The sequence below is a fragment of the Macaca nemestrina genome, chromosome 17 (assembly GCF_043159975.1).
Source record: "Macaca nemestrina isolate mMacNem1 chromosome 17, mMacNem.hap1, whole genome shotgun sequence".
Lineage (NCBI taxonomy): Eukaryota > Metazoa > Chordata > Mammalia > Primates > Cercopithecidae > Macaca > Macaca nemestrina.
The window spans coordinates 83,452,293-83,467,857 of NC_092141.1; the positions used below are offsets into that span (position 1 = coordinate 83,452,293).

Here is a 15,565-nt window from a genome sequence, read left to right on the forward strand (position 1 = left end):
TGTCTTGAGATCAACTTGAGAACAGTATTTCTCTTTCGTGCCTGACTTATTTCATTCACATAACGCCGTCCAAGCTCACCCATGTTACCACAAGCTATAGAATTTTTTTTTTGAAACGGAGTCTTGCTCTGTCTCCAGGCTGGAGTGCAGTGGCACAATCTTGGCTCACTGCAACCTCCACCTCCTGGATTCAAGCAATTCTCCTGCCTCAGCCTCCCGAGTAGCTGGGACCACAGGCACACACTACCATGCCCAGCTAATTTTTGTATTTTTAGTAGAGACGGGGTTTCACCATGTTGGCCAGGATAGTCTCGATCTTTTGACCTAGTGATCCACCTGTCGCGGCCTCCAAAAGTGCTGGGATTACAGGCATGAGCCACCACACCCAGTCAAATTTTGTTCTTTCTTATGTCTAAACAGTATTCCATTATGTATATATGCTACATATTCTTTATCTTACGATGGAATATAATTTTATTCAGCCTTAACAAAGAAGGAAATCCTACCATATTCAACAGCATGGATGGATCTTGAGGACATTATGCTAACTAAAATAAGACAGTCACAGAAGGTTAAAGCCTGCATGGTTCTGCTTACATGAGGTAGCTAAACTAGTCACACTCATAGAAGCAAAAAGTAAAACAGTGGCAGCCAGGGGCTGGTGGAGGAGTGGAAAGGGGGAGTTGCTATTCAATGGGCGTGATATAGTCATGCAAGGTGAAAAAGTTCTAGAACTCTGCTGTAGAGCAATGTGCATATAATTAAGAATAGTGTACTGCACACCTAAGAGTTTGTTAAGAGGGCAGATTTCGTGTTAGGTGTTTTTTGTTTGTTCATTTGTTACCACAATTTTTAAAAAGGGGAAGAAGGAACCCATGCCCCCCGCCCTGGTGAGGGCCCTTCCCACTGCTGTCTCTTTACTGCCCCTGGCCAGCTGCCTTCAGCTCTGAACTTCCTCTGTGGTTGTGCAGTTGTTCAGAAGTAAAAGCCTGTGGGAAGGAGAAGTTGTGCTTTTCTCTTAAAAGAGTAAGAGCCGGCCGGGCGCGGTGGCTCAAGCCTGTAATCCCAGCACTTTGGGAGGCCGAGACGGGCGGATCATGAGGTCAGGAGATCGAGACCATCCTGGCTAACACGGTGAAACCCTGTCTCTACTAAAAAATACAAAAAACTAGCCGGGCGAAGTGGCGGGCGCCTGTAGTCCCAGCTACTTGGGAGGCTGAGGCAGGAGAATGGCGTGTACCTGGGAGGCGGAGCTTGCAGTGAGCTGAGATCCGGCCACTGCACTCCAGCCTGGGCGACAGAGCATGACTCCGTCTCAAAAAAAAAAAAAAAAAAAAAAAAAGAGTAAGAACCATACCTGCCCACCTTTTTTTTTTTTTTTTTTTGACAGAGTTTTGCTGTGTCCTCTGTCGCCCAGACACAAATGGCACAATGGCACAATCTCGGCTCACTGCAACCTCCACTTCCCGGGTTCAAGATATCCTCCTGCCTCAGCCTCCCGAGTAGCTGGGACTACAGGTGTACACCACCACACCCAGCTAATTGTTGTATTTTTAGTAGACACAGCAGTTTCATCATGTTGGCCAGGCTGGGCTTGAACTCCTGACCTCAGGTGATCCACCTGCCTCAGCCTGCCAAAGGTCTGGCATTACAGATGGGAGCCACCATGCCCAGCACGTCACTAACTTTTGGTTCCATTAAGGGTGAAAATCAGTTTATGACAAATCCTCATGGTCTGTGGCTATTAAAGGGCATGAGGGCTTTGGCTCCAAGCTCCCAGTTGAAACACATTTGCTGTAAAATGCAATGCCAGCACTACTGGCTCATTTATTGACTTTCCGTCTTTCTCTCTATCCCAGAGAATGGGTGTATTAGGCAGGCTTTGCTTGTCAGCTTGCGTTGGAATCCCAAGGGGTATTTCCTAGAAATGTGTACGTGGGTAGTGGTGTAAGGGCGTGTGTGCTGGGTGGGCAGACAGACAATAGATGCCTACTTTACTCTGGTGGATTCTCCTCGATGGAGCCACAAGAATAACAACCCAGCCACACTAGCTCCAGAGAGATTGAGGGATTCATTGAATATCAACAGGAAGAACCGGTGGGAAAAGAATGACATCACCTTGACAAGCGCCAGTGGCCCCTCGCCCCTTTGAGTCCAGCTGGCGAAGCATCGTGCTTTGGTTTTCCCTCTCGTGGAGCAGTGCGGTCCTCCCTGGGTCTGGCAAGATCTTTGGGAGGCTGGATCCAGGAAAGCATTCCAGGAAGCAGGGCCCTGGGGGTGGTGGACTGTGGGTCTTGGTCCCCCACAGAATGACTCAGGGGGTGTTAGCCCGGCTCGAACTCTCCTTTCTGGCCATTATGGAATTTTCAGGCCCATCATTGGCCAGAGCCCTAAATTCAGATGAAAGTCAGAGAAAGTTTCTCTTTGGCTGAAGGACAACAAGAGGGGGTTAAAGAGTCACAGTGGGAAGGGGAGGCTCCGGTTGCCATGCTAGGGACCAGAGGGCCCCCTCTCCTTTATCCACTGCTGACAGTCAGAGCTCCCTGTTAGAACCAAGAGCAGGAGGGAGGCGTCCTCATGGGTGTTCAAAGGGCAACATGCTGAACATGTGTGGTGTGTTTGCGTGTGCAGGTTGGGGAGGGAGAGTGTCTCACATGGGGCTGGTTCTCCTCACAAGAAGTGAAGGTCCCTTTGGTGTGTGGTCCCTCACCTATACAGCACAAAGTGACCACATTTAAGGGCCTCATCGCCGTTGGTGAGGCATGTGAGGAGACAGCAGCACTTCCCTAGGACAGTTTTCATGAGTAACATGATTTCAACATTACTGAAAAGGGAGGGTGCCATTTCCTGCGATGGTTTTTGTTATTGCCCTCCCCACCTGGAGGTGGTTCTTGAGGCCCAACAGGCTCTTTTGGGGAGGAGACCTGAGCTGTCACGCTGAGGAGGCTCCCAAGCTGCAGCCCCCCAGAGGTGGGGGAGTGGGCAGGGAGCTTGGGGATCGAGGAGGAGGAGGAGGTGGGAGGGGGAGGTTCCTCCTCAACCCTATGGACTCAGAGCCATGTCCTCCCTGGGGAAAGGGTCCATCCAGCCCCTCATGCCCTAGAATCAGGAACTCATCCCAGAATCACTCTCCTTGTGTGTGGGATCAGATAGGTTTCTTATGAACACAAGTTATTAAAACCCAACTTTGCCAGAAAAAATATTTTTAAAAAATGGATATATCAGGCTCTAAGGCAAAGACAGTGTTGAGTTGGTCTCCGGGATGATGGAAGTCTAGAGCTGGGGGGTCTCCCCCAACTTCTCTCTGTACATTGGTCCCATGCTCTGTGCCAGAGTTATTCCAGCAGTGGGGACACAGTCATCCAGGCTTGAGCTCCATCTCTGCAGCTCCTGACCAAGAGAACAGGTGCTGGCACCCCAGGAGGTGATAGTGGCTTGGGAGAGGCCCCGGCCCTGGTGGGCAGGGAGGTGCCCACCAGCTCCAAGGCCAGGGCAGAGGCCAGGGCCCCTATCTCAGTTGCCGCATCCAGAGGACTCAGAGATGTTCCTTCCACAGCCCAAGTCTCTTCTGGAAACGTGGTCCAAGGCAGGAAGGCTCTGCAGATCCATCTCTCTAAGCGGCCATGTCTTTAGTCAGAAGTTCAGAGAAGTTCATGTAGATAGGCTGGTCCCCTGGCTCCTCGGGGACCCTCTGAAACCCCTTCAACCAGAGGATGGCACCGACCAAGATGAGCAAGATGGGCACCTTCACAAATACCAGGAGCATGTAGTGGTTCCTGGGGAAGGGGACACAGTGCTCAGAGCCCTGGGCACCCCCAGGCCATGTCACTCCCATCCCCTAACCCTGTGAGCCATCAGTCAAAGCCTGTGACCCTGGGCTGGGCAACCCCACTCTGAAGATCCCTGTAAACCTCCTCCTTGGTTCAACCTCAAGGGCTCCTCCAACAGTCACCTTGGCTGGTTTCGCACGGGGCCCGTCTTCCTTTCTAACGTTACCTTCTGGGACCCTCTTTGCTCAAAGTACATCTCGGCTCAACAGAAGCACCAGAGGTCACCAAATACAGGTTGTGTTTCCTGCCTCTGTTCCTGCTAATGCCAGCTCCAGGCTGGTAAATCACCCTTCCTGCTCTGTGTTCCTTGATGTCTTGCACCACAGAGGGTGGTATCTTATCTCCCCCTGACACCCATGAGGCCACCAATACAAGGTTGACCGATTGACTGGGCGGATGATGCTCACTGAGAAGAGTTCTGCAGAGTGGTTTTCTGGTGAGAGCTAGAGTGGGGAGATGGTGGATTGCAGTGATGGGGGCAGGAGAGTGATGGAGGGTGGGCTTGGGGCCTCGACTCTGGCTAGAACAGGTGTTGGTGTTTGGTGACAGGCAGGAGTTCTCAGGCTTGGCTTCCCCTTAGGAGGGACCCCAGGTAGGGGCAGGAGAAAGAACCACATGACTCACCTCTTGTGGGTGCTGATGGACACCCTGATATTGCTGTTGACAGATGAGCTTGCTGGTGCGGAAGCTGCTCCCTCTAGACACAGGCAAAGTCAGCCATAGGTTATTAGCACAGGTGGGAGCTCGTGCATGGGTCACAAAGCCACCCAACCCTGCCAGCCCTCACCAGAAGACCCTTTCCCCTGGAGTAGGAGGATTTTTCTCTCCTGCTACAGCCCCTCGTGCTTCTACTGAGTCACCTCAATCTCAACACACAGACATTTTTTCCCATCATTTTCAGGTGTGGCAAGAAAAATTAAAAAATAAATAGGAGTAAGCACTGTAGTCTATTATGGGGGGGAGAGAGGTTTTTTCATACTTTCTTTCCACCTATCTTGTAAGTGGGACTATTGGATGGGGAAATAAATTTCTGGTCTTTTCCTCTGGAGTGATGCCTGAGCAGGGCTTAAGGAGATAAGATGCTGAAAATGGGCTGTCCAGAAATTGGGGTAGTCCAGAAAAAGGGAAAGGGGGCTCCAGAAGGCTCATGAAGAAAAGGGCACACTCCAGTTAAATAGAGAACACCGACTATGAGGAACGGAACATTTTTAGGAGCAACTATACAGGCAATTTGTTGGGGGCAGTCTGGTGGGGGGGCCCCTGAGCCCAGCCCGGCACTGAGTATCCATGACCCAACAGTGATCTTTTATTTCAGTCCTCGGCCCCAGCAAATTCTTCTCAATGGTCCCAGGCTGTCAGGGGCAGTGGTTCACGCCTGTAATCCCAGCACTTTGGAAGACCAAGGGAGGCAGATTGCTTGAGCCCAGGAGTTTGAAAACAGCCTGGGCAACATGGTGAAACCCTGTCTCTACAAAAAAATACAACATGAACCAGGCGTGGTCATGTGCCCCTATAGTCCCAGCTACTCAGGAAGCTGAAGTGGAAGGATCAATTGAGCCCAAGAGGTCGAGGCTGCAGTGAGTCAAGGTCGCCCCACTGCACTCCAGCCTGGGCTACAGAGAGAAACCCTGTCTCAAAAAACAAAACAAAGTCAAACAAAAAAGGCCCAGGCTGGGGCCACGCTAGGTAGGCTCCTGTCTAAGCTGCAGGTAACTCCAGTCACAACAGTTCCTATGAAGCCCCTGATCGTCTTACAGACTGGTACCCCTGTAGGTTCCCCACCCAACACTCCAGAACATCTCTCTCCCTAAAGCGCCACACTGGCCATGGCTTTTGGCTCTTTGTACCACCTGCATGTCTTGCTCAATCCCCTCTCTGCCCCCATAGATATTCTGGGCTTCCCCTACTTGGCAGCCCTGGGGAAGTCTTGCTTGACCCTTTCTGGACTCCTCTTTACCCAGCTGTAGCCACTGTGTCCATGTGCCTCTTTGGTACCAACCCCAACAGTATACAGGCTTGTTCTAGGGCCGGCATTGTCTATTTCCACATCACCACCAAATGGATCCAAGTGGACACTGAGCTGATGAAGTACTGAGTACGGGTGTGTGGGTGGAAGTGGAGGTTGGGGGCTGCTTCCCAGACTCCAGCAACAGCAGCAGGACGACCCCAGAGTCTGTCAGTGGAGTCCAAGGCATGGAGGAGATGCCAGGGCAACCAGAGAGGTCCCTGACATTGCCCGTGATTGAAGCCATCCTTTCACTTTAAAGCGTCCACTGTCACCCATGCATCTCCCTGGAACTTTCTTACCCCGTGCTCATCTTACACAGCCAGATAAAGTAGCAGAGCAGGTGGCTGGGGACCTAGAAAGGAGGGTACTGTAAGATGCCCAGAGCTACTCTGGGTTGGTGCAGTTACTGGGACTCAACACTAGGACTCCCTGGGCCGCTCTAGGTTCCCTCTCTGCCATGTCATGAGCAGGGCTGGGCCACCAGTCACCAAAACTGAAGTCCCCATTCTCACCCCCATCCCAAGCCCCACCTGGATTCCTTGGAGAGACCTCAGGGACTGAGATGGCAGAGCAATGCTGGCCGCCACTCTCCCTTAGTTTCTCTCACCTCCCTCCCAGTCCGTCTGTCTGTCTGTCTCTCTCTCTCGCTGTCTCTCTTAGGCTCACCGTCATTCCCCTTCAGCCTTGGGGAGGAGCAGGTCAGAGCATTGACTTTCCCAGCCCTGAGCTCCAGGGCCTCGTTGTGTAGATGAGAAAGTTCTTACCTGGGTCAACAGTCAGTTGCACTTGAGTCCCAAGGTCAGGTCCTAGTCTCTGAATCCCACACCAGTAAATGTTTGAGTCATTTTGCCTGAGCCCCTCCATGGTCACAGTGAATGTGCAGTCTGTATGACTGTCCTTGATGGACACAAGGTCCTTCTTCTCTTCTTGCTCCGACCCTCTGGTTTGAATGAGGATCTCGCATGAGACCCAGCGCGCCCCTCGGCACCACCACTTGACGTGGGTCTCCCATCCTCGCTTATAGTGGCACTGCACCTTCACGGACCCCTTCTCTGGACCTCTCACGGACACTGGACCTTGGATGGAGAAACAGCCTGCAAAACAGAATCCCAAGATACAACTCCTGTTGCCTGAGCCAGTTTGGTGTTTAAGAGTCCCGAGTGTGTCTCTAGCACACCCAATTCCTCATCCCCATCTCCCCCTCAGTCCAGCCCCCCACCAGCTTCTACACCTGCTTAGCATGTGACACCATGGTCTCCTACCACCTTCTTTCCTTGTCCTCTCAATGCTGTTCTCATCGGAGCCAAATATTTAACTACCAGCCCTCTGGGAGAAAAAAATCTCTGGTTTAGGAGCTGGGCACGGTGGCTCACACCTGTAATCCCAGCACTTTGGGAAGCCAAGGTGGGCAGATCACCTGAGGTCAGGAGTTCCAGACCAGCATGGCCAACATGGTGAAACCCGGTCTCTACTAAAAATACAAAAATTAGCTGAGCGTGCTGGCAATCACCTATAGTCTCAGCTACGTGGGAGGCTGAAGCACGAGAATCGCTTGAACCCGGGAGGCAGAGGTTGCAGTGAGCTGAGATCATACCACTGCACTCCAGCCTGGACAACAGAGTGAGACTCTTGTCTAGGAAAAAAAGAAAAGAAAAGAAAAAAATCTCTGGTTTTAATATTTGCCAAATTCCGTAGTGTAACTACTCCCACAGTGGCAAATGTCAGGTAATCCATGTGATGTCACTGGACACAGAACTGGGAAAAGGTGTCCCAAGCCAGCTCCTGTGAGCCAGACCCAGCACCCTGTGGGGGTACCCAGGGTTTCCTCTCCAGCCTTCGTCTTGTCTCCCCTGCCAAGCCTCCATGGAGGGAGTCTCTCCATTTCCATGGCTTTAATGATTACCTGTTTCCTAATGGTTCTCAAATCCATATTTGCAGCTCAGACTCCCCTTAGTAAGTCCACCATTTACAAACACACGCTGGATGTCTCCACACCAAATTCGTATGTTGCAGAATGGAATGCACTTCCTCTCCCATCCTGAACTACTCTCCTTTGGTATTTTTTTCTAGTGAGGCTTTGGATGTGACAGAGTAACAAAGGCCTGGTGAAAGCTAAGCAGATTAGAGGTGAGCATCATCAAATGGCTGCCTGTGCCTCCACTGATTGACTCCAGTTAGGCTGTGTGCAGATAGGCTCTTTCCTTGGCAATGACACGGGTTTCTTGATCACTCAGAAGTGGATAAAGGGGCAGAGAATCACAAAGGTAGCCTCCCTTGACTGTCTCGTGGCCTCAGAGCTTCAGGCCCAGGCCGGGGGTCTCTGCAGGGTGGAGAGAGCCGGGTCTATTTCCCAGGCAGGTGCCGCGTCCTCACAGCTTGGGCCTTCTCCCTGAAGCTGTTTTAGTTTTCTTGAACTTTGCATTTGTGGTTGGTAGAATAATGTCCCCCATAGGTGTTGGCATCCTCATACACAGAACCTGTGAATATGTCCCCTGACATGGCCAGAGGGACTCTGCAGATGTGATGAAGTTAGGGACCTTGAGACAAGAAGAGTATCCTGAATAATCTCCACGGATATTCTAAGTGAAACAGGGTTGAGGGAGAGTCCGATTGGAAGATGCTCTGTTGCTGGCTTTGAAGTGGAGGAAGAGGCCACCGGCCAAGAAAAGCAGATGGCTTCTAGAAGCTGGAAAATGCAGGGAAACAGATTCCCCCTAAGAGCCTCTAGAAGAGGGTTCCCAACCCCGGGACCACAGATGGGTAACAGCCCATGGCCTGTTAGGAACTGAGCCTTACAGCAGGAGGTGAGCAGTGGGCAACCAAGTGAAGCTTCATCTGTGTTTACAGCCACTCCCCATTGTCCGAATTACCACCTGTCCTCCGCCTCCCGTCAGATCAGCGGCGGCATTAGAGTCCTATAGAAGTGCGAACCCTATTGTGAACTGCACATGTGAGGGATCTAGACTGCACACTTTATGAGAATGTAATGCCTGATGATCTGTCACTGCCTCCCATTACTCCCAGATGGGACCGTCTAGTTGCAGGTAAACAAGCTCAGGGCTCCCACAGATGCTACATTATGGTGCAGTGTATAATTATTTCATTATATATTACAATATAATGATAATATAAAGTATACAATAAGTGCAATGTGTTTGAATCATCCCAAACCATCCTCACCCCACTCCTGGTGTGGAAAAATTGTCTTCCATGAAACTAGATCCTGATGCCAAAAAGGTTGGGGACCACTGCTCTAAAGAAACCCAACCCTACCTGCACCTCAATTTTAACCAGTAAGACCATGCCAGGCTCTGGTCTTCAGAAGCATCAATGAGATGATGAAATTGTGCAGTTCTAAGCCATAGAGTTCATGTTAATTTGTTACAGCAGCCACTGGAAATTAACATAGCATTCAATCAGCAGAACCAACTTGATTCTCTTCAAACCAGCAGCTCCACCACCCAGCCTTCCAGAAGAGCTTGGCATCTTCTTTCATGCTGTCCTCTCCTTCAGCCCCAAGAGCTGATTGGTAGCCAGTTTAGTTAGCTCTATCCTAGAGATGCTCCTCAGGTTTTTTTCATCTTTCAATCTCTGTCATCACAGCCCCCAGGACAGCATGGCAGCAGGGCAAATGTGAGCTTTAAATGCAGAAAGACTTGATGCTGAACTAGTTGGGAAACCCTGGCAGAGTTGCTTAACCTCTGCAAGTCTTGCTTCCTTATTCATAAGACAGTCACGCTACACTCTACTTTGAAGGTGGTAATAGGACTTGGATGTGTGTAGGCTGGGCAAGGTGGCTCACGCCTGTAATTGCAAAGCTGTGGGAGGCTGAGGCAGGAGGATCGCTTGAGCCCAGGAGTTCCAGACTAAGCCGGGCAACATGGTGAAACCCTGTGTCTGCAAAAGTAAAAGATTAGCTGGGAGTGATGGTGCATGCCTGTGGTCCCAGCTGCTTGGGGGGCTGAGGTGGGAGGATCGCTTGAGCCTGAGAGTTTAAGGCTGCAGTGAGTTACAATCACCCACCACTGCACTTCAGCTTGGGTGACAGTGAGGCATTGTCTTCAAAAATTATTTACTTTTAAATTTAAAAGAAGACTTGGATATAGTCCAATACCAGACATTTGGGGTTTGCTCCATCAGTGACAGCTCATCAACAGGTCAGGACCTCATCTGTGCCTAGATCATGGCGGTGGCATCTGGAGAGGTCTTCCCAGTCCCAGCAGCATCCTCCCCAACTCTCCCCTCCTGAGGATTATGGCCTTCATACTCTTGTCTTTTGTGTTTCCAATCTCATATCCAAATCGCCACCCCCAAGCTGTCCTGCACACTAACAGCTCCCTCTGCTCTCCTCTCCATACCACTGCCTGAGTTGGGTACTGACACTGTCTCCTCCTCATCGTCAGCTGCACTTGCCCTGAGCATCTAAAAATCTTTTAGAGGCCAGGCACGGTGGCTCATGCCTGTAATCCCAGCACTTTAAGAGGCTAAGGTGGGTGGATCATTTGAGGTCAGGAGTTCGAGACCAACCTGGCCAACATGGCGAAATTCTGTCTCTACTAAAAATACAAAAATTAGCCAGGCATGGTGGCAGGTGCCTTAATCCCAGCTTCTTGGGAGGCTGAGGCAGGAGAATCACTTGAACCCGGAAGGCAGAGGTTGCAGTGAGCCAAGATTGTGCCACTGCACTCCAACCTGGGCGACAGAGTGAAACTCCGTCTCAAAAACAAAAAACAAAAACAATAACAATATACCCAAAAACATAAATTGGATTTGTCAGCAATCACTAACAGCAGAAAAGAGATGCTGCTGCCTTGAACAAAGTGTCATGAATCCTAGCTTCAGTCATTCAAACTGTAAAGGGCTCACAATGTAATTAGGCCCATTTAAAAATATATGTGGGGGTTTCTCTAACCACAGAATATGATGGCTGGAACTATTAATCAGGCTTCTATGTGTTGTCAAGAGTTGGTATGAGGAACGATAGGGATGGAAATGACAGGGCAGCCGTCAGCTTGGAGCAGAGCCCTGTTGAACTGGTCGAAGGGCTGAAGTCCAGCCAGGACTGGAGTTGGGTCTCAGAACTCTCCAGCTGTGCTCTTTCCTGTTGTACCTCTGTGGACTGCTCTATCTGTGCCAGATGGTCAGTCCCGAGGCTCCAGGAGAGAACTGTGTGGCCCACACATACTGTATACCATGTGTAAAATTCTGGATTGTCCCCTAATGCCCTCTAGGTATCCACCAAGGTTTGCCATGGAGAAGATCATCTAGCCCTTCCCACTTTCCACCTGGGTTCTTGAGAAGTTTTTTCTTTGAAAGTCTCAGCTCCTGAGCATGGCGTGGAAGGCCTTCATAATCTTGTCTTTTGTGTTTCCAATCTCATATCCAACTCGCCACCCACAAGATGTCCTGCACACTGATAGCTCCCTCTGCATGTATCCACCATTCTTTCTAAGCCTCCATCTCTCTGCACAGGTCCCCCAACACACACAGCCACATACACACCCAACTCTCTAGAGTGTCTGACCTTCGTCCTACAGGGCACATCAAGTGCACAGCTTCATCTTTCTCTAGTCACCAGAGAGAACTGCTTCATCCTCCGCACACACCTCCAACCAATGCCTTATTGTGTCCTGCAATTGCTCATTGTTTATGTGTATGTCTCACCCACTAAGCCAGCTGGAGTCTTTTTACTTTTCTTTTTTTTTTTTTTTTTTTTTTTTGAGACAAGGTCTCACTCTGTCACGCAGGCTGGAGTGCAGTGGTGCGATCACAACTCTGCAGAATTGAATACCTGAGCTCAAGGGATCCTCCAGCTTCAGCCTCCCAAGTAGCTGGGACTACAGGCATGTGTCACTACGCTCAGCTAATTTTTGTTCATTTTCTTTAGAGACGAGGTCTCACTATGTTGCCCAAGCTGGTCTTAAATGCCTGGACTCAAGCAATCCTCCCACCTTGGCCTCCCAAAGTGTTAGGATTACAGGTATGAGCCACGGCCTCAAGCTTGGAGTCTTCTTTAATGGCCAGTTCTCCTCCTCTTTTTTCTTGATGTCCTCAGGCCCTGAAGCACGCAATGTCAGTCCCCAGTGCACCTTTGTTGAATGACTTCACAAAGCCACCTCTCATTTCCCTGGATGTGGAAGGACAAATGCCCTCTGCCTCCTGCCCTGGCCTTGTCATACCAAGGGCCCAAGGCCCCAGCCCCACTCACCTGAGAGGCTGAGAAGGAGCAGAGCGGGGGACAGCCACATGGCTCTGCCTTCTCGGCTCCTCGTCCACCTGATCTGCAACCAGTGGCAAATGCGGATCCCAGATGCACTCTGGAAGTTCTGCCTGAGCTCAGGCTTGCACCTTCTGTGCATCTAGACCGCCTTTGACTTTCTTAATCATTCACTTCCTTTTATAGAGTGGGTAGTTCCTGCTTTTAATTATTCAATGAAAGAGGCAGGACTGGGCCACAGGGATTGAGCACTGTCACTATGTAAAAAAGAGGAGGGAGGGGACTGTGCAGGGTCAGGAGGGGAGGGGGAAAAGGGGTGGGATGGGGGGGCATCTGGCCTAGCAGACCTTGGGTCCACGGGGTATAACACTCTGGGAGTCAATTTCAGAACTGTTCTACACCACAGTGACGGGTCCCAGCAGCAAGGAACACCCAACTCAGATGTCAGGTGGGCCATGCTGGACACACCTGAAGATTCGTTTGTTCAGGTGTAACAGCCAAGTGCATAAACACGCAGACTGTTGGCTCAGACAGACCTGGCTCTAACCCCACAAGCACCACCTACAAGCTGTGTGACTGTGGATAACGCAATCAACATCTCTGTGCCTGTTATTGCATCTATTAATTGAGCTCATAATGTTTGTTGTTGTTATAGGAGTTATTGAGAAATTATTTTAAGTAGATAGAGAGGAAAAGGGGTCCTTGGGAAGATTTTTTTTTTTCTTTTAAAGCAGCTCCGTAAATGTTTCTTGTCTAGCAGAAAAGCCCTGGCTCTTACAGCTGGGCAGGCAAGCTTTGATATGCAAATACAGGCCATCAGAAACTGGGTCCACCCAAACAGGGAGACTCCTGCAGTCTTCTTCTTGTCCCCACATGTGCCTGGCAACATGGCCGCCCCTACAAATCCCCATGTGTGTAGAACATCATGGCGCCTGTATTTGCATATTAAAAGGCTAGGGTAGCAGGGCTAGTTTTTTCGTGGGCTACTTGAATGACATACCTGGTCAAACCAATCCCCTGGGCCCTATGCAAATCAGGTACCGCCTCCTCCAGCCTCCTCATATAACTGGCCGTTTTGCACCACACTCGAGGTTCCCTGTTTCAGCTTGGAGCCCGCCTCCTTCAGTCTCTGTACAGGGGGAGCCTCTTCCTTCCTTCTTTCTTGTCTATTAAATTCTCCACTCCTTAAAACCACTCCACATGTGTGCATGTTGTTTTATTAAAAACAGCAGGAGACCAAGGAACCTGGTGTTCCTCCAGTCATCAGAGCCATATCATTTTGGTGCATTGGCCGGAAATCCAGCATTCATCGGAGTGGTAAGTATGGGAGTGAGCTTAAAATCTGTTCTGTCATTCCAAGGCACTCTTAGCCTCTATTTTAAAATAAAATAAAATAAAATAAAATAAGTCAGTGGGCATCCGTCAGCCGGGTACATACACTTAGTGTTGGCTGCCATACTAAAGACTCGAATGTGAGGCTTGCTGGTGAGAACACGGAGAACCCACCAATACCCCTGGGTCATTGGGAATGTTGGCCATGTTTCAAATCAGCTTCTTTTCACAGGAAGACCTCGCCATTGTGCAAGGCTGGGAAAAGTTCTAAGGCAACTAAGAATTTCTGGGCAGAGCACACCCTGGCATGAATCAAACGCCCCTGGACTGGACCCAGCCTCTGGTGGCCCATTCTGGGTGTTGGCAAAGAATCCTCAATCTTGTCACAAAACTCTCCTTCCTTCTCTATCTGCGGTCTCTTTCACTTTCTCTGTGTGAAATGTGTAGCGATTTTTACAGCCTAGGAAAGTAATCCTGTTAGGCAAAATCAGGAAGATGCGGTTGCATTCTTCTAGGAACAGAGTTCTCCCCTTTCTCCCTACCACATCTCTGTTGAGCACATAGTATTTCTAAGTCAACAGTGCCACCTAGTAGAAATAGAAATCCTCTACATAAAGCATATTTTTTTTCATGGCAAACCGCAGCTTCTTTTTGCATGATCAGAAATCAGGCTGGGCCAGGCGCAGTGGCTCACGCCTGTAATCCCAGCACTTTGGGAGGCCGAGGCGGGCAGATCATGAGGTCAGGAGATCGAGACCATCGTGGCTAAAACAGTGAAACCCCGTCCGTCTCTACTAAAAATACAAACAATTAGCCGGGCGTGGTGGCGGGGGCCTGTAGTCCCAGCTACTCAGGAGGCTGAGGCAGGAGAATCGCTTGAACCCGGGAGGCGGAGCTTGCAGTGAGCCGAGATCATGCCACTGCACTCCAGCCTGGGCAACAAGAGCGACACTCCGTCACCAAAAAAAAAAAAAAAAAAAAGAAAGAAAGAAAAGAAATCAGGCTCTAGGCCTCTTCTGAAAGTTCTGCCTTTAGCTTTTAGGAGTTAAGATGTCTTCCATAGCCAAATTTTAGTCTCAGTATTGTCCCACTGGCAGGAAAATGGCCATTCGGTTCCTACATTCCTTTAAATCACCTATTCTGTTTCCGATTAAGATGGTACTTAATTAGTAAGGGGGTTTTTAAGTCTAGAAGTTAACCAGAACCATTTTTCTAAGGGTAAATTCTGTTGTTTTTTTTTTTTTTTTTTGAGACGGAGTCTCGCTGTGTCTCCCAGGCTGGAGTGCAGTGGCGTGATCTCGGCTCACTGCAAGCTCCGCCTCCCGGGTTCACGCCATTCTCCCGCCTCAGCCTCCCAAGTAGCTGAGACTACAGGCGCCCGCCACCACGCCCGGCTAGTTTTTTTTTTTTTTTTTTTGTATTTTTAGTAGAGACGGGGTTTCACCATGTTAGCCAGGATAGTCTCGATCTCCTGACCTCGTGATCCACCCGCCTCGGCCTCCCAAAGTGCTGGGATTACAGGCTTGAGCCACCGCGCCCGGCCTCTAAGGGTAAATTCTTTAGCACAGGCCATAATAATAGCAAGATATAAAGTTCAATCGAGCATGCGCCTTCCCTTAAAGAGGCCTTGCCCAATTATGTAGTTTTTCTTTTTTCTTTTTTTTTTTTTTTTTTGAGATGGAGTCTTGCTCTTGTCACCCAGGCTGGAGTGCAGTGGTACGATCTCAGCTTACTGCAACTTCTACCTCCCGGGTTCAAGTGATTCTCCTGCCTCATCCTCCCAAGTTGCTGGAATTACAGGCGCCCGCTACCATGTGTAGCTAATTTTTGTATTTTTAGTAGAGACAGGGTTTCACCATGTTGGCCAGGCTGGTCTCAAACTCCTGATTTCAGGTGATCCACCCACCTTGGCCTCCCAAAGTGCTAGAATTACAGGTATGAGCCACCTCCTCATACCTGTATGAGTCCTCATAGGACTGCAGCCTAAATTCCAAATACCAAAGACTGAAATTTTCAGCCTTGCTAAGGGAACACCTCAATGTTTGAACCTTTGTTGTGTTTTGTACAGGGCATTCTCTGTACTAGTTTGTTGTGGTTATAAAACAATTAGCAGAATAGCCTACATTTGTAATTATTTTCTATTCCATGCTTCTGCCCATGTTGTTTTCTCTCAAAATC

The 15,565-nt window shown here is 49.8% G+C and overlaps 1 protein-coding gene across 2 annotated transcripts; it reads right to left on the minus strand.

Annotated features, from left to right (window-relative positions):
- Positions 1–1,499: 1,499 nt before the first annotated feature.
- On the minus strand, positions 1,500–12,197 carry LOC105469123 (CD300 molecule like family member b). Of its 2 annotated transcripts, none has more exons than XM_011719726.2 (4): positions 12,047–12,197; positions 6,603–6,932; positions 4,455–4,527; positions 1,500–3,776 (listed from the first exon to the last, which is right to left on the minus strand). In XM_011719726.2, the coding sequence occupies exons 1-4, from the start codon at positions 12,195–12,197 to the stop codon at positions 3,614–3,616; spliced, it is 717 nt and encodes a 238-aa protein (XP_011718028.2). In that variant the 3' UTR covers positions 1,500–3,613. The 2 variants fall into 2 exon arrangements, with proteins under 2 accessions (XP_011718028.2, XP_070939642.1); XM_071083541.1 differs by lacking the exon at positions 12,047–12,197 and adding an exon at positions 7,349–7,435.
- Between the last annotated feature and the right edge of the window lie 3,368 nt (positions 12,198–15,565).